The 25,142-nt window shown below is 39.4% G+C and overlaps 1 protein-coding gene across 1 annotated transcript in view; it reads right to left on the bottom strand.

The window, feature by feature from the left end:
• The window catches only part of enox2 (ecto-NOX disulfide-thiol exchanger 2), a 189,916-nt gene that overhangs the window by 10,070 nt on the left and 154,704 nt on the right, over positions 1 to 25,142 (bottom strand). Inside the window, exons 7-13 of the mRNA XM_053324124.1 lie at positions 19,790 to 19,996; positions 17,048 to 17,281; positions 15,509 to 15,721; positions 10,972 to 11,078; positions 6,837 to 6,951; positions 4,152 to 4,324; positions 1,800 to 1,940 (exon numbers count right to left, since the gene is read on the bottom strand). Of these exons, the coding sequence (XP_053180099.1) occupies positions 1,800 to 1,940; positions 4,152 to 4,324; positions 6,837 to 6,951; positions 10,972 to 11,078; positions 15,509 to 15,721; positions 17,048 to 17,281; positions 19,790 to 19,996 (1,190 nt within the window). The remainder of the gene's footprint in view (positions 1 to 1,799; positions 1,941 to 4,151; positions 4,325 to 6,836; positions 6,952 to 10,971; positions 11,079 to 15,508; positions 15,722 to 17,047; positions 17,282 to 19,789; positions 19,997 to 25,142) is intronic.

Raw genomic sequence — 25,142 nt, 5'->3', positions numbered from 1 at the left:
TGAGAACACACAGTTACAGAGAAGCAGACGAAATAACATAAGAAAAAAAAAATCCTGCCCGGTAGAGAAGTACAGATTTACAAATAGTTGGTACTTCCTAGATTTAAATAAGGATGCTTTTCCAACATTTCTGTAGATAAGTATCAGTGACTTTAAGCATCTGATATGTTTCGCATGATTTGCACTCTCAAACCTCAACTACAGCGGGCTGTTGCTCCAGCAATGTGAAAATAACACCTCCATCGGTGTAAATGACTCCTTAATCACAGTTACCTTGACAGAATGGTTAGAAAGACGGGACACTAATGATAGTAGAGCAAGAAGAAAATAACACGTATGATAACTATGACATGAACGCTCAGTATTGTGCTGTATAGTGACTGCTTCAATACTAATATATGTGTCTTATAGTAATTACTCCATCACTAGTTAGTCTTTCTGTTCCATATTACTGAACCTAATTGATGCATTAGGTGGAACATCACTATCTGCAACAATTTGGGATGTGAAACTAACTAGCTACTACATAGCGGTTAGTGTTCACTTTACTCTCATAATCAAAGTTAAGTTCTGTTGCAGCAACACCCTGCAGGCTATGTAGTGAACAATTAAGATTTATGAAAATAAAGATTACATACTTTATCAGTTGTTTCCATTATTATTTTATTGTTATGTTAAAAATTCAGTGTTTTCTAAGAAAATAATGAGAATTTCCCATCATTATTCTCTGCACATTTTCAAATGACTTGTTTTATCAGACTAATAGTCCAAAACCCAAAGATATGGGGCCTCATCTTGCGGTCAGCGCACAGCGGATAGCGGGCGTGGCGCATGTGTCTTTTTTCAGTTTCCTCCGGCGCAGTTGTCATCTTCTCGCCCTACACCCACGTTGTCTAAATAGCAAATGCACTTGCACCGGTTTATGCATATAGACCGTTAAAATAGGGCCCATGCAGTTTATCAAACACTATTAAAGAAAACCATCAATACATCACATCTGAGAAGCTGAAAGCAGCAAATATTTGGCATTTTTGCCCTGAACTATCACTTCACTATCAAAACACAATGTTTCTCTGTTTACAGAGTCCCTATGAAGGTTTTTTCACAGTAAGGTTTGAAGGTCACTGAGGAACAATGGAAAAAATATTTACTATTCTCAAAAGGATGATAAAGAGCCCTTCAAATGATTATTGGTTGTTTTTCTGTAGCACACATTGATGTGCAATAACAAAAGCTAAATGAAAGGAAATCATAAACTATCATTTTATTGAGCCACTTAAAACTTGAAAGCAGTGATATTACATTTTTTTTGTGGGGATTAAAAATTAAAGCGTTTATTATACTGTGTGTCAAAAAATAATACATTTTGGTCCCTGGGACGAAAATGGGACCACCAGAACACTAATTGAAGTAAAAAATTGTCTGTCTCACTGTGGTAGGTCCTTTCCTGCTGTGTTGATATTAAAAAAATCACCCTAATAGCAATTTTGGGATATCTGATGAGCTTAGAAATACATTCAAATTGAGTCAATTTGCTCGACGTAAAACTACCACGTTCTGTCCTTTTGTTTATCGACGATTTATTTCTGCAATATATTTCATGCCTTGAAACTCATTAAGAACTAATTTCTTTCTTATTAAAGTGCAAATAAGCCTGTGCTCACTTTCACTATAAAAAGAGTAACCCAGAAATGAACTTTCCCATGAAATACAATCAGATAATATGCTGCCTTTAGTGGATTTGTTGCCTTTTTTTCATTCAAAGAACACAAACTTTTCTCAGCTTTTGTTGTACTAACCTGCATTATGTGTGTGTTCTGCAAGTTCTGCAGTCCTTCCTTCAGGCTCTGGACTTGGTTCTTCAGCTGCTGTTTGTCCTCCATACTCTTCTCCAGCTCAGCTTCCCGCTGTTTTAATTCTTCCCTCATTGTTAACAGTTGCTGCAAAGAGGGGAGGAACAATGAGCCTCTAATGCTGCTGTGAACTCGCAAACCTTGTTGTCAAACTGCTCTGAAAGCTGAGGAGCAATCAGGCATTTGTTTTATTAATATTTAGCATGTAATCCTTACTGGTAATTAAACCTTCAGCTTGATTCAAAACACCAATTAACAACTGAAGTGAATCATATCTTCAATAAATATTTCCTCAAGTGAAAGTCATTGTACTCCATTCTAGCTGATACTACTCTGTTTACATGTGTTGAACAATTTGCCAAATCCTTTGCTTGTAAACACTCAAAAAGTACAAATTACATACAGAAGAAAAATGTTATGATAAAATTAATACTCATTTGGGTTTTATCCTTTGGGTAACACAAGAACTGACTTTTGAGAAAGCTTTGAAAGCTAACAACTATGTTTATCTCCAATTTGTCCTCTGAAGTTTTCTACTGAACGCAGATGAAAAGATTCACCTCCTGCTGTGTTCATTTAAGGTCTACGAGTCACAGGGGGGTCTTTACAGCCAGACATTTTCATCTGCGCAACGGCACATCTTTGCTTTTGTGTTGCACGGACTATAATTCACAAAAAGGAAACAAGTTGCCAGTTCATGCTGGTAATATTTCACTGCAATATGTGTGGCTGTGTGATACATGTGGACCCTGGCAAAGAGAGGTATCCAATTTCAGTGTCTTCCAATTCATTTGATCCATTCACCTAATTTTTTCATGGTGGGAAAGGTAATTACTCTCCACAAGCAGAAACGAACAGCAGTGCATTAATGGATTCTCTTCTTCTAAACATAAATCGATCATACATTAATTTCCATTATCTGTGACACTTAGCTAAGTGAGGACGCTTGACAAATGTGAGAACAAGTCAATTTAGTGGTTCTTTAGAGTTTGAAGGGTTGATTTCAGGGGTTCTGACATTACAGATGTTGTTCCTTTGAATGTGGAAAAGTTGGTTGTCCTGCAACCTCAAAATAAAAAGCAGCTGAGAAAATAATCTCACATCAAGGTCAATTTAATAGCTGCTGCAGAGCTTTTCATCATATCATATGATCTTCATCAGCAGATGGGAGTTTGCCGAGTTGACATGGATTTGTAGATGCTCAAATTTCTGTTTCTTCCTTTTTTTCAGCACTTTGGGGAATTATTGTGCGGATATAGTCTGGATTTTTTTCTCCATCTGTTAATTTACATCACAGCATATGATCCAACAGCAACTAAACACACTGTTTGTTTGTGGATCTTTGAACCTCAGCAGAAGTTTAAAAACAAACTGTGTGCAAAATGTAATTTTTTAAAAATATCAAAATATAATAAATGTGTAAATATTCCTTTTCTGTGTACAATTCATCATGATTTTAATTGTAAAAAAAACATACAAAGTTTCCCATCGCCTCCTCTCCTATAAACAGAGACATGCAACATTTTTTTAAATTATATTTTTAATTAATTGATTTGCATCTCAAATATTTTATATCTTCAAGGTGTCTGCTGTAGTATTATCTTACCTGCTTTCTGAAAAAAGATTACATTTTCTAGGTTTAGCTAGTTACTATTTTATTATTTCTTATTGCTAGACAATGAATCCATCTTGATAATGGCTCGGGGGCTGTGCAAAGACCTGGAACAACGATGCTATCTCTGAAACGTCTGATACATTGGAAGATTGAAGATGGAAGATTAAAAATACTGTTTCAAAGAGAAAGCGAGGGGGGAAAAAATGTGTTTCTTCTATCTTTCTGTAAATAAATGGTCTGAAATTGTTTTAATGGGCCGCAGTTTGTTCAGAGTGGTATCTGTGTGCTGACAGACTCATAGCACACAACTCTCCTATCCCAAGTAAAACCCATTTCAACCGCGAATAAGCTTTCCTATAAACCAGAGTAAACGTGAAAATATCATTTTTTTTAGCTGCTCTTCACACAAGACTAACAGCTGCTCCAGACAGCTGTACTTTTGTACTTGCTCCCAGACAGCACTGGGTTCTCTTTTTAAGTGCTGGATCATGAATAAATGACAGTTGAATTTTTCAGCGTGCATGGAAAATTCAATAGGGTAACCCCGGTGACCTTGTTCGTAAAAAGAACCTGGTGCAGAACAGTAACGAAGGAGAGATTAAACTTATTTTTGGATGGAAGATTGGAAAAAAGTCTCTCTAAACTTCTGTGTGTGTGTTTGCATGTGTTTGTGTGTGTGTTACCTTCTGCATGCCTTGCAGAGCCTGCTGTAAGAAGCTGAGTTGCTGCGAATGTGTGTTGTCCTCCTCACTCCTGATTGGTAGGTTCTTGCCTTGCTCCTGTTTGAGCAGCTCCACTTCGTTCCTGTAGGCGTCCAGCTGGCAGCGCAGGGAGTCATTCTCCTCCTTTAAGGCTTCTGCTTGGGAAACACCTACAGGTTCATACATAATATACAGGGAGCAGTGTGATATATTGAGGTTATTATGGATCTCCACTGAGTCATTTCACTTGCTCCTCATCAATATAAATTTCAGTTAGGTTTCAATTTCATAGCAATGCTTTTGCCCCTCTGTTCTCAAGTTATCCCTGACCTGGCTCTTCTATGGACAAGTGTCTATTTGAAGGAAACTAAATACTGAAGCTGGTGTCTGCATTACTCAGTTATTGAATTGCTCCTCAGTAACTTGAGCACAGACAGATTGATAAGGTTTTCAGGGTGAGCGGTAATGCATTAAAGTTCCAAGCATAATGGCGAAAGAGAAGAGCTCAATTTTACTATATGCAAATTTCAAGCATCTTAAAACACAGAATGGCACGTACTCTTGAAAGATGTACGCTGGTAAAAATGTTTCTGCCCTTTCCTACAGGACAGAGCATTTCAGAAATACATCTTGTTGTAGCTTTAACGCTCTTAGATCTTACATCAATCCAACATTCAGTGTCTCATAAAGAACCCTTAGGTAGTTTTTATGAAGACTTCATCACTCAGAAAAGAATCAAATCTGCTACATCAGGACTATGTGCGTGTGGTTTGATCAGCCATGATTGAAAGTAGCCTTGCAACATAGGAAAACAACTTCACAACTGTCATTACATTTTGATTCAAATGTTGCTATATTATGCTTCGTGCACTGAAGTATGTGATCGCCCTTTTTTCTATCTGAGCCCTGACAACCTTAAACAAGTAGGGGAGCACTGACAAAAACACAAATACAAACTCTGGCAGAAAATTGTGCATTCATGCGTGTCCAATGACTAAAGGCTGGCACTAAAGGGCCCAATATTTCAAGATACAATGATGTCAAACAATAACGAGAATGTCAATTCAATATTCACTCCACAACCTATGATCAGTAGATTACTTTAAGATGTGATAATCTCAGACTGTTTTGTCCAATAGCTCTCTACTGGACATTTGACCTGACCTATTGAGCAAAGAGAGGAGACAGTGGGAGTTATAATATGAGACCCGCTCAGCTCCGGAGATGTCCAGTATTATCAGCTCTGCTCTCCTCCTGTGGGTCTTGAGGGAAAGCTCTTTGGGAAAGTGCAATACACTGGCTGGACTGGGGAGATAAGCCCCATCCTGTGCGTGTGTGCGTGCGTGTGCATGAATGCGTGTCTTGTTAGGTTTTGTGTGAGTTTTCATGAGGGCTGCCTGCAGTCTATCATGGATGACCATTCCAGTGTTAATGAACTCTTGCTAGGCGTGTGTCTGTATTTGTGAGCATACTGTGCTGGTGTGGACTTTCTACCCAGCAAAGTGAAGGTTTGAGGTGAGCACAGTATTGATCTGAGAGCCTCATCAACTTGGTGCGAGGGGATGTCAACCGCTTGGCCAGATTCGGAGCAATTCCACTTCTGTTACATAACCGGCAGCACTATCGACTTGCAGACATCTGTGAGCATGTGTGCATACACAGTTGCACGTATGCAATTCTTTCACTTTCTATACATGCGTCAGGTGCAGAACATTTTTAAGAGCTTTTTAAGAGGCTTCAGTCATAACACAGGTGTTTTCAACAGGGCTGTCTGACATCTAAACATATCCCTTTGCTTTAAAGTTAGTGAGTAAAGGCGCTGAAACAGTCAGCCTGCTAACACAAATACCAAGAAGTGGCACATTAACACCTGTCACCTCAGCCGATCCTGCAGCATTGAGTGAAGTGACAGGTCTTTGACAGCAATGCTAATTACTGATAGCTAAATAACAAGGTTGCAAAAGTGAAGGGGCTGAGCTGGCAACTGCATTTACATACATTTGCATGCTGATTAGAGAAGCTGTCATATTAGCAAATGGCAGAGATCAGAATGATTAAAAGGCAAGAAGAAAGAGTACGTAAGGAGGGCATAACAACAAGCATAGAAGCACGTAACACATGACTAGAGAGGACCTTACATGTGGTGTTGACTGTTATAGCATGTTGTCCTGGTGACTACTGAAGATTCAGGGGTTATTATAATTGAGGATTAAGAGATTACCAGCAACATTAGTTTTTCTCGCTTCAGCAAACACAAACAGTCTCCTCCGAGCAAAAACCAGAAGATTATGGTACTTCAGTGGTACCCCAATCTGAAATAAGCTGGCAGGTGTGAACAGTTTCATATACACACGCTCTTATAGCTGTGTACATTCACTAGGGTGGACTCAGGAGAATGTTATTTGGCAGTTACGTTCAGCGTCAACCCAGTAAAGCGCGCCTTGTGTCAGCATCTTAATATACTCTAAATGTGTTTTTTATTCATGTGGATTTGTCACATGGTTGTCAGATGCTTGAGGGATGATTACTGTCATTTCAGCCAAACAGAGCTGTCTCTATCAGTGTTTTAACATTGGCTGTGTTCATACTCTGGAGATCTTGATCAGTGTATGAGCTTGGCATGTTGACAGAAGTGCTGTACTGTGAGTATGATATGCATATGCATACCGGAGTCCTCAGAGTCTTTGCTGTCAGGGACATCCTCCATGTCATCATCAGACATTTCCATCTCCTCCTCTCGCCTGATGCCCATCAGCTGCTCGTTGTGCATGTTTCTAATCTCCTGGAAAACACAAGGAATAGAGTGGTGAGTCAAAACTGCAGAGATTTTTAGGGGGTACTGAACGAGTACGTGTAGGATCATCAGTGTGTCACCTCTTTGTTAATATTAAGTATTAGTTGTAATGAATACTAATAACACATCAGTAGAGAAAGAAGAAGTATAGAGATAAATAAAGATGAAAAGGATGATCTCAGCGCTGGGGCTAAATTTTTCCTCAGGCACATCATTAGTGCTGATGGTAGCGAAAATATAGCCAGACCACAATTTTGTCCTACACTGTTCTTTTTTTAATTGGAAAAAAACACCATACTCATGCAGCTACAATACATGATAAGTATAAAACAATGACAACCACAGCCACTGTCAAAAACATCACACGCTGTCATTTTATAAGATATTGATCCAGAATGACTAATCATGAAATGTGTCACAATGCATGTCTGTTCTATTAAACCGGTTTTATTATAATTGAGTGCACATCTGGAAACTGCAGCAGTTACAGTGAAACACCAATTTTCTGTGTTTCATTTTTTCCCTCAAAAACAGACTCACTAATGACAACATATGTCTGGAGACCAATAACCAGAAGCAGGCTTCAAAACGGTTTAAAGATTAAAGTCAACTGACTGAACTGGATTGGCTGTAAATGAGATCAAATCTTGCAGGTCTCTGTTGAGGGACAAACAAACTAATTCCTTGTGATACATTTATACACAAAAAACATGAGAATGCATGCTTTCATGGGCTTTCAAACATCATTCAGCTTGTGTTTCCTGTTGAGAGTATAAGCATGTTATAGTAGTTCATAGTGTCTTCCTGAACAACAAGAGGTCTAATGCTAATGGAGCAAGAGAATGACGAGCACAATCAATTGTGCATGAAAGACACAAATGGACATCACTTTTCCACTCAGAGGGTTGAAGGTCAAGGAACAATGCCCAGCAATGCAAGTAGATCGACATCAAGGTCAGACATGTACGTCAACATGGGAGGCTTGTAGTGGTGGGAAAAATGAAAATGAAAACAGAAACTCCTATATTTCTCAACAAATCCTATACCAATATTTTTTTGAAAATACTTTATATCTTCAAGTATTTAAGAGCTCATAATCTATCAGAGCCTTCCTGAAGCCTTTTACTCTCCTTGGTTTATGCTAAATACAACAAAGGGAAAGCAGACAAGGACGTCATTCACTCTATAATTCAAACATAAGTATGTATTTATACATACAAACCGTATGTATAAACAATGCTGATGGAAATAAACATGAGCGATCTATCAATAAAGGGTTCACACCAATAGACTGAAAATAGTCCTAAAAAGGTAAATGGAGAGAAAAAAAGCTGCCTTGGAGTAAATAAACTTACAACCATCTGTCAGCTGACGTTATCAACCTGAGCCCATGGCAGAGGTCAAACAGGTACTCTACACACATAGGCGCATATAGACACACAACCATCTGGTCTGTGTGGAGCACACGGTTCACACACATATCCACTGTATATACATAACACACACACACACCACATAAAAACACTGATAGAGAAAGGCAGCTGTTGTCCGATTCTGCCTAGGAGCAGAGGCTAGTCAACACCGCAGCTCATTCCTCCATATTTCACCTCCAGGCCAGAAAATCATACTGAATATACAATATGACAGAGTGAAACAGGCTGCCTTTTTGATGATAAACTACCCCTGAGCAACCGCACTTACTTACCTATACTCTTCATTCACACTAGCCAGTAGCTGCCAGTGCCATACATTTTGGCCCCTGAGGCAGGGTGGTGTATTAATGTTTAAATAAACCTGCATTGAACCATATTTCTGACATTGAATCAAATCACTTTGTGTAGTGTGAAAGAACTACCAGTTGTGCTGAAACACACTGGCCATTAACACCAAACTCTGCAGCTTTTCTGACACTTTTAGCCCATTATTTTGATTCTCTGACCTTCACAGAGAATGTATGGTTGAGCATCACCACTCCTATTACCGCCTCATAAAGCCAGCAGTTTCCAGTACAGACAAACACTCTAGTAGCCCAGCAATAAATGACAGAAAGCCGAAGTAAACACGTTGCTGATGGAGAAATTCAACTATCTAGCAAGCCATGAGCCCCTGATGTTCTTCATTAGTTAATAGAAACCCAACCAAAGCTAAAAAGAGAGTAGATATTGAACTTACATTTACTGATTTGCCAGAAACATGAGTCATGGGGGAAGCTCAGGTAGTTCTGTGACTGCTGGAAGTATAAGTAGACAACTGTTTGCTAAAAGGTTAAATTAACTTTTGCCTGATTTATGATTTATATGAGATCGTTTTCTGCCTCCTACTGATTTGAAAATGTTTAATGCAGATTTAATCTGGTGTCAAATTGGTGTCATATTTGTGGTCTGATTCTGGGCTAACTCCCAAGTAGACAGCTGCAGAAAGATTCAGACTTAACTTGGGCCAATGCTAAACCGCGAGCTTTGAGTCTCAATGACTTCATCTGTCTGCCGTCACTTCCTCTGAGGAACGCATGCACACGCACATGCACACACACACACGCACACACACGCACAAAACACTGAGACTCTGTGATGTCACTGTGAATGACAATAAAGTCTAACATCTCACTGCTATTATTAAAGTGTAAAATCGCTAGAAGGGAAAAAAACTGCAAAGGCTGTCTGAACCAGGAGTTCATTCAAAAGATTTTTCATGACAGTATTTTCTGAATGAGGACATATTTAGCAGTGGAGTATGTGCCCACAGGGGTCTCTTCCACTTGCATCTATGGCCATTCTGTACTCGAGTAAGAAGTGTACTCCCGTAAGTCTGAGAAAAGAATGGACAGATCCCTGAGGCCTGATGAAAACACTGGTATCCTAATAATAGTTTTCAGACTTCCTGGTATAGTGTAGAGTATACATAGAAACAAATGACTAGGTTCATGAGAGACCCTCAAGATCTAAGCAGGGGAAGACAACAATAAAAAAGTCTTTGACATCACATGAGCAGGCATTTGCATGTAAACATGTATCATCCAGCATCATACTTACTCATCAAGGGTGTGTTAAGAGATCCCCACATAAGCTATTATAAGTCTGATAAGGCCTAACAAACTGCTGGTGCTACAGAATAGTCAAGTTTTAAATTTTATTCTTCTCAAAGAATTCAAATTCAAATCTGAACATTAGAGCAATAGAGATCATTTTACTTTGTAATACCTACCTTTAAAAAGAGGTTTTACAGGTTGATTGCTGCTTCTGCTGTGTGAGAATCTGTTATTATGATGTACGTTCACGTCGGTATTACCCTCTAAATTACACCTTAAATCAGTTGTTTTTCATACTGAGGTTCAAAGAAACTTACCAATCAGATTTGATCATATATGGTCCATTAGACCCAGGACTGCACCACACTCCAGAGCTCTCCATTACATACAACCAGTCATCATGATAATTAAGCTCCATTTGGCAAACAGTAAATGGTGAGCGGATAGTGAAAAATGTTAGATTTTCCAAAAAAAAGATGTTCCTCCTCAATTATCCACTCACAAATTTGCAGACTTTTTTCTTTTTTTTGCAAAGGCAAGGTAGAAGGCTAATACAGATTTACCTGTGTTCTGGACACCCTTAGAGATGGAAAACTCACCTAGCAGCTTGTATCCCTTCATGGGGGAGAGCAGTGTTGGTGAGGGGAGGGGATGGGGGTAGGGTAGAGGGTTGGACCTGGGTGTGGCTGGATCTCACAGTGGCTGGAGTGAGCAGCCACCTGTCCTGTAGCCTGGCTTCATTGAAAGTACTTACTGTCACATGGAGTCTGCTTTGTTCACCTCTGATTTCAACTATTTTTTTCTGCTCTTGCTGAACTTTGAGTGTCATGTGGTAGCCCTAATGTAAGTGCTATAACTACCAATTGAAAAACGAAGAACTTTACATTGAGTAAGGAGGGAGACAGGTATAAAACAAAATGGGATAAATTCTAAGTTTCCATAAATCATGTGAACAACAGAATAAAAATGAGAGTACCAACCTCTGTCTGTTTGCGCCACATGTCCAGGTTCTTGCGCTGAGCTTTGGAGAAATGGTCCCATGCCTTTTGTTTGGAAGCAGCTTGGAATACAGACACAATCTGTTCAACTGTGGCAGGATGCGGGGAAGGACCAGAGACCATCCAGAGACAGAGAGACAGAGACAGAGGGCAGGTGGGAGGGAGCAGAGGAGTGAGAAAGTGGAGTCAACTAGAGATGTAAAGAACTGTGTGTGTGTGTGTGTGTGTGTGTGTGTGTGTTTGAGTGTATGTGTGTGTGTAAGCATGTGATCCATTTACCTGCTGATGCCAATGCATCATCTTGTAGATGGTTGGTCAGATAGTTCCCACATGCAACGACTTAAATAAATCATACATTCATCCATCACTCTTACATTATATATGATATACTGCTTTATACATATATGCACTTTGTCGTCTTTTAACACTGCAGCTCTGCTAACGCTGCCTTGACTTAAATTAGCTACGCCACAGTCGTGTAAGCAAGGCAATGTCTGCTGATATGCCACTTTGGTCCTGACCTAAATCACTCCACTACTATTGCTTAAATGGTAGCTATTGGATTGGTCATAAAAATTGGTACAGATATGATGTCCCCCTCAGAATGAATTGTAATAACTTTGGTAACCCCCTGTCTTTCATCTAGTGCCATCATCAGGACAAAACATTACATTATACCTGCTAAAGATCAGCATATTAACATTGTTGCTGTGAGCATATGAGCATGCTGATGTGAGCATTTAGCTCAAAGCACCACTGTGCCAAAGTACAGTCTCAGAGTGCTAATAGTGTGGCTTTCGATTCATGTTTAACATTTGCTTAACACAGGACAGTTTGCTAAGCAACTGCCAGCTGCCAAAAATAGCCTACTATAAGTCAGCCACTGTTGACCACCTTACAGCTCCACTACAGCAGCGGGCTGTTAAGAGCCTAGCCCAAGGACACCTTGTTAAAACAGTCTGTCTGATTTACTTTCTCTATGCAGATTTCTCAGATTTTAAAGGAACAGCAGCAACCTTCAAGCTTTATTACTGTAGTTAACTGTGTAAAACTTGGTTGATTTGAGCAGCATTTCTTTGGGTCAAGGAGTATTATTAAGACCAAAAACAAAACCCACTGCCCCTACATGTCTGCTGTGTATGATGACAGCTTCTCTGGGTCCATATAGTCTGTGTCAGCATCTATCGTAGCTGCAGAATATTGATATAGTCATTCCCCTCTAAGCTATCTATCTGCTGTCATGTGTCTGGTCATGGAGGACTGAATGGGTGGTCTGCGCATCCCAGAGGTCCAAATGTACACAACAGGGAGTCAATAAGACCACCAGCCAAGTGTGTATGTGTATGTGTTTGCAGAGCAGTGAGAGAGAGAGAGAGAGAACAGTACAGGGATCAATAGCATCTTCCCAGCACCCTGTAATTTGATGGAGCTGATCGATAGGGAAGGCAGAGAAGAGAGACAAGTGCACAGACAGACTTTCTGTGCTTTGAGCTTGTATAGTCTATATGTATATATATGGACGGGTGACAAATTAAAGGAAAAAACAACATTAACTGTCTAAGTGTGATGTTGGGCCACCATTTGTGGCCAGAACAGCTTCAATACACATTAGCATTGATTCTACAAGTGTCTGAACTCTACTGGAGTGATGAACGCAATTCTTTCAAAATATTTTCCCTCATTTGGTGTTTTGACGATGGTGGTGAACAGAAGAACGCTATCTCACATGTCGGTCCAAAATTTACCATAGGTGTTCGATTGGGTTGAGATCTGGTGACTGTGAAGGCCATAGCATATGATTCACATCATTTTCCATCAAACCATTAAGTGACCCCTTGTGCTCTATGGATGGGGGCATTGTCATTGATTTGCAGTGACCCTTTCCTCTAGGGGACCCAAACCATGCCAATAAAATGCCCCCACAGAATAACAGAGCCACCAGATCTCCTCACTGTAGGGGTCAAGCATTCAGGCCTGTACCATTTTTCTCCCTTTAATTTGTCACTCATCTGTTTGTATATATATATATATATATATATATGTATATGTATATATGTGTGTGTGTGTGTGTGTGTTTAACATTTTTGTATTCTGCTGGTTTTGATTGGGACCATACTTCTTGAAGTGTATGAAGTAGTAACACTTAATAGAAACATTTCAAAGTGGATTATCCTTCGGAAAGAGGACATTGTTTCTGGGAAGGCTAGATAATCCAGGCAAGATAATTTTGTTAGATAGTTTTGAATGTCTTTAAATGTATTTTTTAAATGCTTTGTGGACCTCAAATGCCCCCCTTCCCCTTCACGTATTAGTGTAGTGGCAGAACATTGAGAAGCCAACATCTCAACACCAGGGCACATAAAATGAAAACTATCTGTATGGATATGCACCACTTAAGATTAAGTGAGAATATTATTTTGTGACTTGGGTGAACTGACCCTTTAAGATCAGATATTCCATCATCTGCCCATCACAGAGAGACATATGTACATGGCAACTTAAAGAGGGACAGGCTGAATTTATTAGGCATGGAGAGATTGTTGTTTCCAAGTGTTAAACCTCTTCACAGGAGTGCAGTCTCTGTTTTGTTTCTCATATGACCAGCAATGCACCGAGAGGAAGGCCAAGTCATGAATAGGAATGTGTTTGCGTGGGCTGATGTTATGGAGGGCGGTAATACAAGGACAGCAACTCTGTATCTCTCACTGGCTTATACAAACACACCCACGCACATATACCTATTCCTTTCTACATTTTTTTATTCACCTAATAAACAATAAAGAAAACCAAAAAAAAATTTCAATTCATGTTCTTGGGGTGTTTACATTCTATTTAACATATGTGTGGTGTGATATCTGGAGACAAAGTGCTACAGGCACCGGGGTAAAGCAGCAACTGCGCAGTCAAAGCTGTCACAAGTGGGTAGGAGAAGTATACATTGCCTTTGGCCTTTCATCAATATAAATGAGCTAAGCTTGCATCAACTGTGTATGTTTAGCCTCCACTGTATTCATGCAACAAATGTGTTAGGTTACTCACTATTTTCATCAGAAGGAAACTGAATAATATTCTACTCCAGTCCTTCGCTTTATCCATGAATGATGGTATTGGTACCAGTATTTTTATTCTCTTTAATGCTTAGATATCGTGTATGTTGGAAGTAATGAAAAAGGAGCAAGACACTGAATCCCAATTGGTTTCTAGTGATATCATGTAAGGCTGTATCCAAATCAGATCTTTCCAATTTGTCTCTGAGTCACCAGTTTTCGCTTTTGAATGTATTTGTAATGTGCAGGTGGTTCCTGCTTTTTCTTATCAATAGATAGGTTTGATAAGACTGTTTTTACTTTATACTCAGCATCGTGTTTTTTCTTCAGTGCACCTGACATTATAAACATAATTATGAGAAACATAGTATTCACTCCTCTGCCAAGTAACAGAGCAGTACAACCTATAAAAAGCATAATGTCAAGTTTTGTGTTTTACCTGCGTCCTCTGTAATGTGAAAACATCAGATTTCCACAGTCAGAGAAGTAAAAAGTGTGCACCCTGGTCATAAAATTCTCCTGTGTGGCTGCCGGCCGAAGTGTTGAGGGCATTGAGGGCAGTAGAAGCGGTTGTACCAGCGTCTGGTTCAAAAGTAGTAAAGCTGACTTTCCTTCAGAGCTGAGAGTGTGAACAGAAATGAGTCACTCTGCTCTGTGTCACTCTGTCCTCAGATTCTTCTATTTCCATTAGTTATTTTTGTAGTTCTATGATTGTGACACAAGATAGTTTTGTAAAAGTTCATATCCTGCCAGGCTGTTATCCTGCCTTCATCTGTGTACAATGACACAGCTAAAAAAAAAAAAAAAGAAAAGTGCAGTGATTCAAATGATGAAATGAGATTTGGCTCAGGGACTTCACTGATTACTGAAATCATCAATGTTTAGGGGTCAGGACTTATATTAGCAATACCACAGTTAGCAAAGACATTAAACTTACCTCTAAGTCATCTTTCCCACAACAAAAAACTAGCACAAAATAAGACTCAACCTTTTTTTCCACCTTGCTTAGGTATTTTAAATACTGTGTACACGTGTTCTGTGCACCAAATGAGCGTTCATGAGGGGCTGTGAACAAAATTATACTTACTGTTTTGCAGCTTTCAGCACTTCAGACACAACAGTCTCGCTCGGGATTTTGACTTCAATCGTGAAAGGCTTTCACCTACAGTATGTTTATGTTGTATGTGACCTACCATATGTTTATGTTTATGAGTGTATGGCTCTATGATAGACACTTACACTGAACCAGAAACTTGGCCAAGAATGGAATGGACTGATTGTTATTCTCCTCCTGTACATATACTGCACAACAAGGAGTATTTTAAATGTATTCTCATAGTAAATGTTAAATGAGTTTCCAGTGTCCTGAATTTATCTTTGGCTTAAGTGAAAGATTATTCACAGTATATAGAGTACATACTGCATTATGCATTCAAGGCTGTAGTGTGTGTGATTCTGAACATAAGACTCACACTGAGCTAGTATGCCAGACAGAGCGGTCTTGAACTTGTCTTTGGCCTCTTCCATCTCCTTCTCATGCTGACTCTTTTCGCCCATGAGCCGGCGGATGTGGCTGTTGGAGGACTGGATCATGGAGTAGAAGTTGTTGGCGTTCCTGCGATTGACTTCGCCTCGTTCCAACCAGGTCAAAAGCACACGCACTGCTTCAGGAAACTTGCAGTCATCTGGCCATGAGGGATGGACAGAGAGAAAGGAAGAGTGAGATTCAACACAGGAAAAAATATCTTCCGTGTTCAGTCCAATGATATTTAAGGTGCTGAAAGCAACAGCTGGCAAAATGGAAATGGATTATAAAACCTAGTAATATAAACATTTCAGCCATAATGTACATATATGTGAAATTTCAAAATCACAGGAGGAAAGCATTTTTATTTTTATTTATCGAGTTGAAAGTAGACAAAGTAAAGTCAGAGTTAATATGAGCACAATGAAACAATGAAAAGGGAAGAAAAATAAATAATACATAAATAAAAGGACAGGTGAACAAAGAGACAGCTGTGCTGCTGAATGAAAAAATCTGAACTGTCACATACTGGGTAACATGAAAAAACATGAGGGACCTCAATGACATTTGATGGATATTGACAACAGAGTAAAAAGAGGGAAATGAAACCCTTTTTTAGGCAGTCTGGGTAAAAAGTTCCTCTCTGAGCTTCTTTTCAAAGGAAAAATTGTGTTTGGAGTACAGGAATAAAACTGGCATCAAAGAGGGCTAAACCCCTTTTCCCACTCTGGGTGGAAGATTCAGGGAAAGAGTAAGCTGTATTCTACAGCTAATAGCCAAGATGCGTGTTTTCTTAACAACAGCCCAAAGTGATCAGAAAAAAATCCTTGGCCAAAACAGCACCGTGTTAGAGTTCTTTACACCAGGGCCAGGAAAGGAGAACTGAAAAAGACACGCAGATGGTGGAGTGTGAGAAAGTCACAGCCATTTTTTTCAAATAATCGGGCAACTGTGACTGAGACCTGGAAGTGTCATAGCTCATTAGTGAAACATGTTTGTACAGCCAGAAACTCGGCAGAAAGCGGAGAAAAGAGGGGTAAGGAAAGCAGAGGAGGGAAAATGGAAAGGATGAGCAGAGAAGAACGGAGAGTGCAGAGAAAAGAGTGAAGGAGAAAGGACAAGATAAGAGAGAGGAGCATGTGCTTAGAGGAGAATAAACCGATATACCATGTTTAACAGCCTTTGTGTTAATGTCTGTTGGAAATAAATTCTCTGAATGTCTTAGCACATCAAAAAACTGCACTGTCAGTTTTATGGGCTACAGTTAAAGACTATTCCTGTAAATCCTGGATGTCCTGTAAGCGCGAACCCGCCCGCACACCCGCCCGCCCGCACGCGCACACGCACACGCACACGCACACGCACACGCACACGCACACACACACACACACAAATTATTTATATCCATATGTGTCAAAGTTTTAGGTTTTTATCAAGCATCATATTGTACATGCTTTGTACTTTGTCAGCGGTCATGTCCACAAACCTTTGATCTTATCTCCTAGCTGGCTGCACTCATGTTCTGAGTAGTGGACGATGGGAGGAGGCGAAGGGGGCCGGAGACGATCCTCCTCCATCTTGCGCCGGTGCCGCTCCTCTCTGGCCAACATGCGCTGGTGACACTCCCATTCATAGAGGTCGTCTCTGGCCTGGGCGAAGTCCACGTGGAGACGACCAGTGTCTTTTTTGTCTGTGCTGGAGCCCAAACGGATACGGTAACCTAGAGATGAAAATGGAGGGATTAAAAATGGAAACAAAAGGAGGAGCACCAAGAAAAAAAAAAGAAAAAAGGAAAATATGATGGGAGGAAGCAGATGGGACAGCAGGTAACTTGCCAATTAAAATAAGGTAATCTATCTGCTTAGACAGTTTGATGTGATTTTCACAGTGTGTTGTGCATTCTGCAGGTGCTTAAATGCCACACATTTCTTTGGGACTTAAAAAAAAAAATTGCATTTAGCCTTTCATTAGATGCTTCATAGTATGGAGAGAGAGAAGAGGGTGACATATGACACAGATCTTAGGCTGATTCAAACTGACAAAGTCATGGTTACTTGGTTTGCACCGAGATGCCTGAGTGCATCTAATTTTTGACAGCTGTCAACTTCATACATCCCATTCACATGTGAGTTTCTTAATCTGCTTATTTCCCAGTGATTTAGCAAACATGTACAATAATCACTCAAAGTCTTTCATCTTGTAGACTGCTTACAAAAAAATAATGAACAAACAAATATTTGAATTAGGGAAACCATGTTTCTTTTAAATGCAAATTACAAACATGCCCGGAGGCACAAAGATGATTCAACTGAGCAGCAAGGAAGACAAGAGCGGGAGAAACAGGAAACAAAGACAGGAGCCGGAAATACAAATAGAAACACGAGAAAAGGTACCCAGATGAGCATTACTAATTTACTTTGTGAGGTCTCTCTTCCATCTTTTCTTTTCCATTTTTCCATCATCATCCTCCACTAATTGTATTAAGACCATTAGACAGAAAACAATGACCACAGTTTTTATTGACCACCACTCTCTTTAATCTTGTCATTGCCGATTTTCCTTGTTGGATTTCTACATTTGTGTTGCCTGCATCCTTTTCCTGTCAACACACGAGAGAGATTTAGGGAGACCAATTACCTCTCTAGTGGCACTGAAAGACCACAATATCCCTCATTACCCCCTCTTTTCCACACTGCTTCCCTCTTATCCTAACTCTCTCCCCCTTACTCAATTTTCACTAATGGCTGGTTTGCAGATTTGAAGTGAAATCATGCCCATTTTGTGATTTAATTGGTTGAAATGATCAGAGTGTCATGTGTTTGGGTACACGTGTGTGAGTGTGCGATCTAGCCAAACACTGTAATGATGCCCAGTGTGATTCACTGAGGCCCAACACATCACACGAGAGGGAGGCAGTGGTTCAGGGGTTTCTACGTCAGTCGGCTCTCTGGCTTCAGGCTTCCAATCTACCACTACTTCAATATTTCATATGAGGAGATCTCAGTGTGCTGGAGTGTGTGTCCTTGCTGGGCACTGTGTTTGAACAGTGTGTGTATGTGTGTGTGGGGTATTATTTATGGGAAAACAGCACAGCTCTGTCATCTGGTTAATATATGGACCTCCGCTCCACATCCCACTGTAAGAATAGAGGCAGACGAAATCACAGGATCTCTCATTCAACTCATTCTTAACCCCCCCCCCCCACACACACACACAGACACACACACACACACACACACACACACCACAAATGCATGAACACACACTTAATAATGCTGGGAATACTACTGAATTGGCTGCTAGGTTAAATGGGCTTTTAAAAGTAGGAATATATGGCCTGCAGTTTGCACAGAGAGATTTAAGACGACAGGCCTCTAGAGGCTGCTGTGAAAATGAAGATAAGATAAGAAACCATAAGCTGGTGTTACATGGTTAGAAACTATACTTTTTTGTACTTTAAGGTCATTTATTTCATCTGTTGTGTGCGTGAGCCTGTAGCAAGCTGTAGCTGAATTCATTTTTCAACCATGTCGAGTGTTTTTTTCTAATGGCTAACCCAGTATAGTTGTGAAGTGAGAGGAGCTGCTGCTTCTGGACATATTTTTTCCCCACTGTGAATTCCCATTTTAAAATTCTCTTTAAATGATCTTTATATAGAAACATGGAAGGCTCCTGAATGATTTAATGATCCTATAGGTTTTGGTATGGCTGTCAGTTTTAATGATTTCAACACTACTTCTAAGAAATCATATTTTTTTGTTGAAGTTTGGAATGACAGATAGCTCTGAATCCTACAGTACCCATGAGTCTAAACCAGCGATGGAGAGGGGGATGGTGTCAAAATATTTCATTGTTGACACTGTGAACACAACACACGTCATCATTTTATGCGGAAATGTACCTTGTTCGTCATAATAGACTTCTTAATTTAAAAAAAAATGCAATCTTGTATCCCCAGCTTTTATTAAAGAACCTGATCATTTTGTGCTCAGTTAACCTCGTTTACTGCTGATTGTAACTAAGAGTTCAATGTCTGCCCAAGATTAACAAGTATTCCAACTGTGTCATGAAATTGTTACTTTTAGATCCAGGGGTGCTCGAAATAGCTACTTGAACTCTATGTTTTTTTGCTTGGCATTCATCTAGGTGGCAATTCCACTGACAGGAATGCACTTAACACATAAGCACTCACACATTGATTGAAGGGTTCATGATTGCAAAAGCTTACCAGACAGGAAGAGAGCCTTGTCCACAGTGAACTCCTCAGCAAATCTGATATGGCAGAAGTTCTTCTTGCTTTTGCGGATGGCGGTGATATCGCCACACTGTCCGAAGACCTCCATGATGAGCTGCTCGTTGGAATTCTCTGGCAGACCGCCGACGAACACCGTCTTACACCCTGGAGGGCGCTCTCTTGTGGCTGGAGGGGGAAGGTCTGGTCAAAAGTAGTGGAACAAAGGAGAGGAAATACAGTTAAGGGTTAAGCATATTATGGTTGGCCTGAACGAATTATCTGAATAATAAAACGGGTACACCAGTATCTATGTAGAGACAAAACATTATTCAGCTGTCTTAAAACCAGTGAAACCTGATTTAGAGAATGAATTATGCTCTTTGAGAAGCTGAAAACAATATGTCCCATGACAAGAACATCCTGTTATGATTAAACCGTAGCTGGAAATCATAGAGGCAGACCTGAGGAGAAGGTCTGATTTCCTGTCTTTTGTTTTTACTCAAAATGAAATACATATGCCTGTATGTCAATAAAAGAGAATCCAAATAACAAAAATCTGATGCTGTCTAAAGGGAAAGAAGCTGGAGGATTGTAGCTCCCATCCAATAATACTGTATTCATTTAATTCTTACTTTTAAAGCCAATATTTGAGCACACGTTCAATTAATAACAAAAGCCTGGGTGTATAAAGACATCAAACAGACAACGTAGTAAACAAGCTAGACAACAGAAAATGGACAAATAGTTTTACATTTATAAGCTAAAGCACCATGAAGACAACTGTACAAACAGGAGCTGACAGTCTTATACTATACAATAAAAAGATCCATTAAGGAAAATTTCCTAAGAGGGAAACGATGCACTCCAAAAACCTGCGGAGAAATACAACATAAACCCATTTTGACACCTAAATATAGGCCTCTATGACAAAGTGTCCAATACCAAGCTAAAGGCGGATGAAAACAAAAGCAAATACATAATATTCACAAGGCACAAATATCAAATCAAAAGAGGAGCCTGGGGTTAAATTCCAGATTGAGTCTGAGAAGAATAAAGGGCCAGGTCACACAAAATTTAGAGAGGAAGAGGACAGGAAGAAAAAATCTATATAAAATGAGATCAAAGACATTCTGGAGCTTGATGCTGCAAAATTCAATTATGTCATATTTTAAACATTGCACTCATGACCTAAAAAGTGATAAAACCCGATGCATGTATAATGATAACTTGGAGCAATGTGCTCAGATCATATTTTTGTTAGATAAATGTTAATATCAAACCATTCCATGCATGAAAATGAAATCCTTTTGGCCACAAAGTGATTGCAAATCCTTTCCTGCCATTGTAGAAATCACTTATTCAACACCGATGAGTGTTGAGTGATCTAATCTCCAATAGATCAGGCTTCTCATCCATGATGAATGTGATTAGCCTCGTCCATGAGGAGTGAACCACCTAATCAGTGGAACGCTGTGGATGCTGTATTACTGGACGTCTGCTAGAAAGGTCTTGCAATCACTCTTATTGACCAGCCCCTCCGCTTTAGACATTGATACTCTGAAGAACTGGGGCTGGCCTTGGTTGGATACCTGAAGTGTACCATGAGGGTGTGGTTGATGAACTCCAAGTGGAGAAATTGAGGTAACCAAATGAATTTTAAGATTGAGCACTAGTCTGGTGCTTTGGCAGAAGTAATACAGACTTTGTACTTTGAGATTGTAGTGATGAAAACAGAACAAAGCAATAAACAAAAATTATTGGTTTCATTTGAATTCTCACCCTTTAGTCACAGGCCTCTCAATAGAGTTTCTGGTCTCATTCTACATGACAAAACATAGAGCTCAGCTATTTGTGAAGATTGTGGTATTGAGCTGCTGCATATTCACATTAGAGGACCCACCTGATGCACTTTGGGTACCTATTAAGGATGGCTTCTAATAATATAATAATAAATAAAGCAACAAACTGGAATATGAACAAAAAGAAAAGGAGTTGGGTAGATGTCAAGCTGTGAAAAACAAAACATTCCAAAGTCAGACTTTTCTTCTGGCGAAAAAAAACAAAACAAAGAAAGAAAAAACCATTAACTCGTAATTCTTCTGCTGTCAGAGCGGCTTGTGCAACAAAACTTTGAGTCCCTGAGAGAAAACCAGCACTCTCTTACATACACAAGCTCACACTATATCCCTCCCTCTGCCTCGTCTTTGAATGTGGCTATTAAAGCTAAAATATTGACCGGCATCTCCAGAGTTAGCGCATAAACTAGTTTTGAGTTGAGATGGACAGAAAAGGTAATGGGGGAGCAGACAAAGCTTGGAAGAAAAAGCTTTGTTGGCAGATGCAATCCAAATTAATTACTTTCTTGGTCCACAAGTGGCTGCTGGAGATGATGGGTAGACCAGTGAGGGCATTAAAAAGGAGCAGTGCAGCAGAAGGATAATGTTTTATGTTTTTTTTAATTGTTGTAGAAAGTTTGGGTTATTTTGTTACTTTGGCTCCGATCAATTCATTCATAATCAGCTAACAGGAGTTTGCAGAGAGTTGAGTGTGATCCTCTCAGCTTCCTGCAGTGTTTCTGAATCTCGCTGTTTAGGACATTTTATGCAAATGTGCCAAAAAGAAGATCTGGATGAACTATTCATGATTTCCTGATTGAATTACAATGAATATATGATATCACACAATACGCAAATGTGTTTGTAAATCTTCCAACTGATTGCATTTTTATGCAAATTAAACAAGCAGGTGAACTTGAGGCAGACAAACAGAGGATGAAGGGCAGCTTTTGCAGAATATGTGTTGAGAATACTGCTGGCAGCAAGAGTTTAACACTATTTTTTTGTTCAAATTGTAGCTCAATGCCTGTGTCCCTCTGAATAACTTGGAGAAAGAAACTTCAAGGCTGATTATTTTAAAATGCAGATAGAAAACCTGAGAAAAGAGGGAAGGTGAGTGTGGATTAAGGGTTTAGAGTAGAAAAAAGAAAGAAAAGAAATAAATAAACATGAGGGAGAGACCTGTTATTGACAGCTCATGACGAGAATGCAAAGTGTGTTCAAAAACTGCATTATACAGAATATTTGATCATTATAATAAGTTTTCAAACGTATTAGTATATACACATTTTAGAAACACCCTAAACTACAATAGCTACGGACTACAGCCTCAAAAATGACTTCACAGTTGAATCTGAAAGTGTGGACAGCTAAAAGCTATAGGTTTCTCAACTCCAGTATTTAATACAGGACTAAATGGACTGGATCGCATTATAGTTTTCCATTTTTCTGGACACTCAGTGAGGCTATGTTTTGGATTGAGGCTTAAAGGAAATTAGCATACTGTATTTTGAGATATTATTATATTTAATAATGAATAAGCTGGTGGATGTTCTTTTATTTTGAGACATTGCTATCGAACTAAAGAGACAAATATGGAGGCCGCTGTGAAGTAAATACACCTGAAGGGCTGCCGTGTGTGGCCACCCACTGGTCTGCTACACAGGTCATCGCCATCCATCACCTCAACTGGCTAAATACATTTTTATGGTCTGAGGGCTGCTAAAGGGAGGAAAACTTCAACCCTTGAAGATTAACTGCATTTAGAAACACTCAAATAAACACATTTAGTGCATTCATGTCAGGGGTGAACAAACAATAAGCACAAACCTGTGCACATGTAGATTCATCACATGTTAAAACTGACATTATCAGCCTACAAATACATGCGGGCCTTCCTGTGAATGAATGTTGGGTTAGGGTTATGAACTGTTCAATGAAAAAATTGATTCAAGTTCTGATCACAAATAAATCAGTCAAAATGTAATTCAAAAATGTATTAGTTTGCATGCATATCTGCTTATGACAAAACTGAATGGTTATATTTATGTTTGTATACAGTTGATGTAGTTTGTATAAATTATTAAAATTAAATTAAATGTTCATTAATTCTCATAATTTCCCATATATTCCGATAATTCCCATGGAAAGCTTCCAACTTGGACTATTTCCAAAATTCCCCCATTTAACTTCCCATGGAAAGTTTCCAGAAATGTACCTGTAATTTTCCACCCCTTTGCAACCCTATGTACAACATTTAATGTATTGATATCAGCAGTGAGGCTAAAGAAAATGTATGTACAAAATCATTTAGGCTTTAAAAAGTGTGTGAGAGCTGTGTGTGTATGGGTGCATGTGACACTGGAACACATTGACAGGATCCTCAAAGCTCAAAAGCAGGTATTGCATCTTTTCCTTAAAAGGTAATTATGACATTTCTCACTCAGACTGCTTCAATAGTTTGGAGAGTAAGCAAGACAGACAACACAAAGCTTGATGGCCAAATTGACTATCAAAGTGAGACCCATGTTCCAAATGTATGAGCATAAAGTCTTTCAAACCATTTAAAAACACTTCTACACTGACAGGCAGTGTTGGGCATGTTACTTTGAAAAAGTAATTAATTATAGTTACTCATTACTTCTCCCAAAAACTGAGTTAGTAACTGAGTGACATCAATGTCAAAAGTAATTATTCATCAGGAAAAGTAACTAGGCTATTACATTAGTTTTTAAAAAAATGTTCAAATATGTCAAATTACTTGGCTGCCCCAATCAACAACTGGCCCAAAACACGTTCAAAATTAGACTATGCTTAAGAAATGTACTAAAAAGAAGTAAATAATAAAATTGTAGCCTACATGTAGCAGATGTGCAGCGATTGAATTGTATTCCTCAAAAAGCAATAACAATGTAAACTTCTCTTAATATAACTATGAAAAAATGTACTGGAAATGAATGAATAAATAAAAAGGTCCGGTGAGGGGGCAATTGGTCTAATAAGCAACAACACAGAGCTTTCAGGAGACTTTGCTCTCACACGCGATGCATTGATAGTCAGACAAACACAGACATACATGCGTAGTCACTTTCTACAGCGCACTCTTGCTCCCTCGCTCCAGAATCCGGGAGATTGTGTCTCATTTGTCTTTGGTTATGCCCCTAAGTACAGCCACTCTATGACAGGGAGACAGTGAGAGAGAGAAGCTCCTGTTCGGGCGAAAACCACTTCAGTGATGTCTGAAGAAGTGTAACGTTGCAATTTTTTTAGCAGTAACGGTAACAGTGTTGTAACGGGTGAACCAGTCATTCGTTTGATTACTTGTTACTGAAAAAAGTAATGCCGTTTATTTATAATGCCGTTATTCCCATCACTGTTGACAGGTGAGTGGGAAGAAGCAGCGGCATAGGAGGTGAAAGGGGTCGAGGCTGAATGGGTAAGATCTGAATGCAGAAAAGAGAGAAGGAAGCAACAAGAAAAGAGCTTGATGAGGATGCACACTGAGGAGATAG

Source organism: Scomber japonicus, chromosome 8 (assembly GCF_027409825.1).
Source record: "Scomber japonicus isolate fScoJap1 chromosome 8, fScoJap1.pri, whole genome shotgun sequence".
NCBI classification, from domain to species: Eukaryota; Metazoa; Chordata; class Actinopteri; order Scombriformes; family Scombridae; genus Scomber; species Scomber japonicus.
Note: the sequence above shows the minus strand (reverse complement) of the source record. Positions and strands in the feature narration are given on the sequence as shown.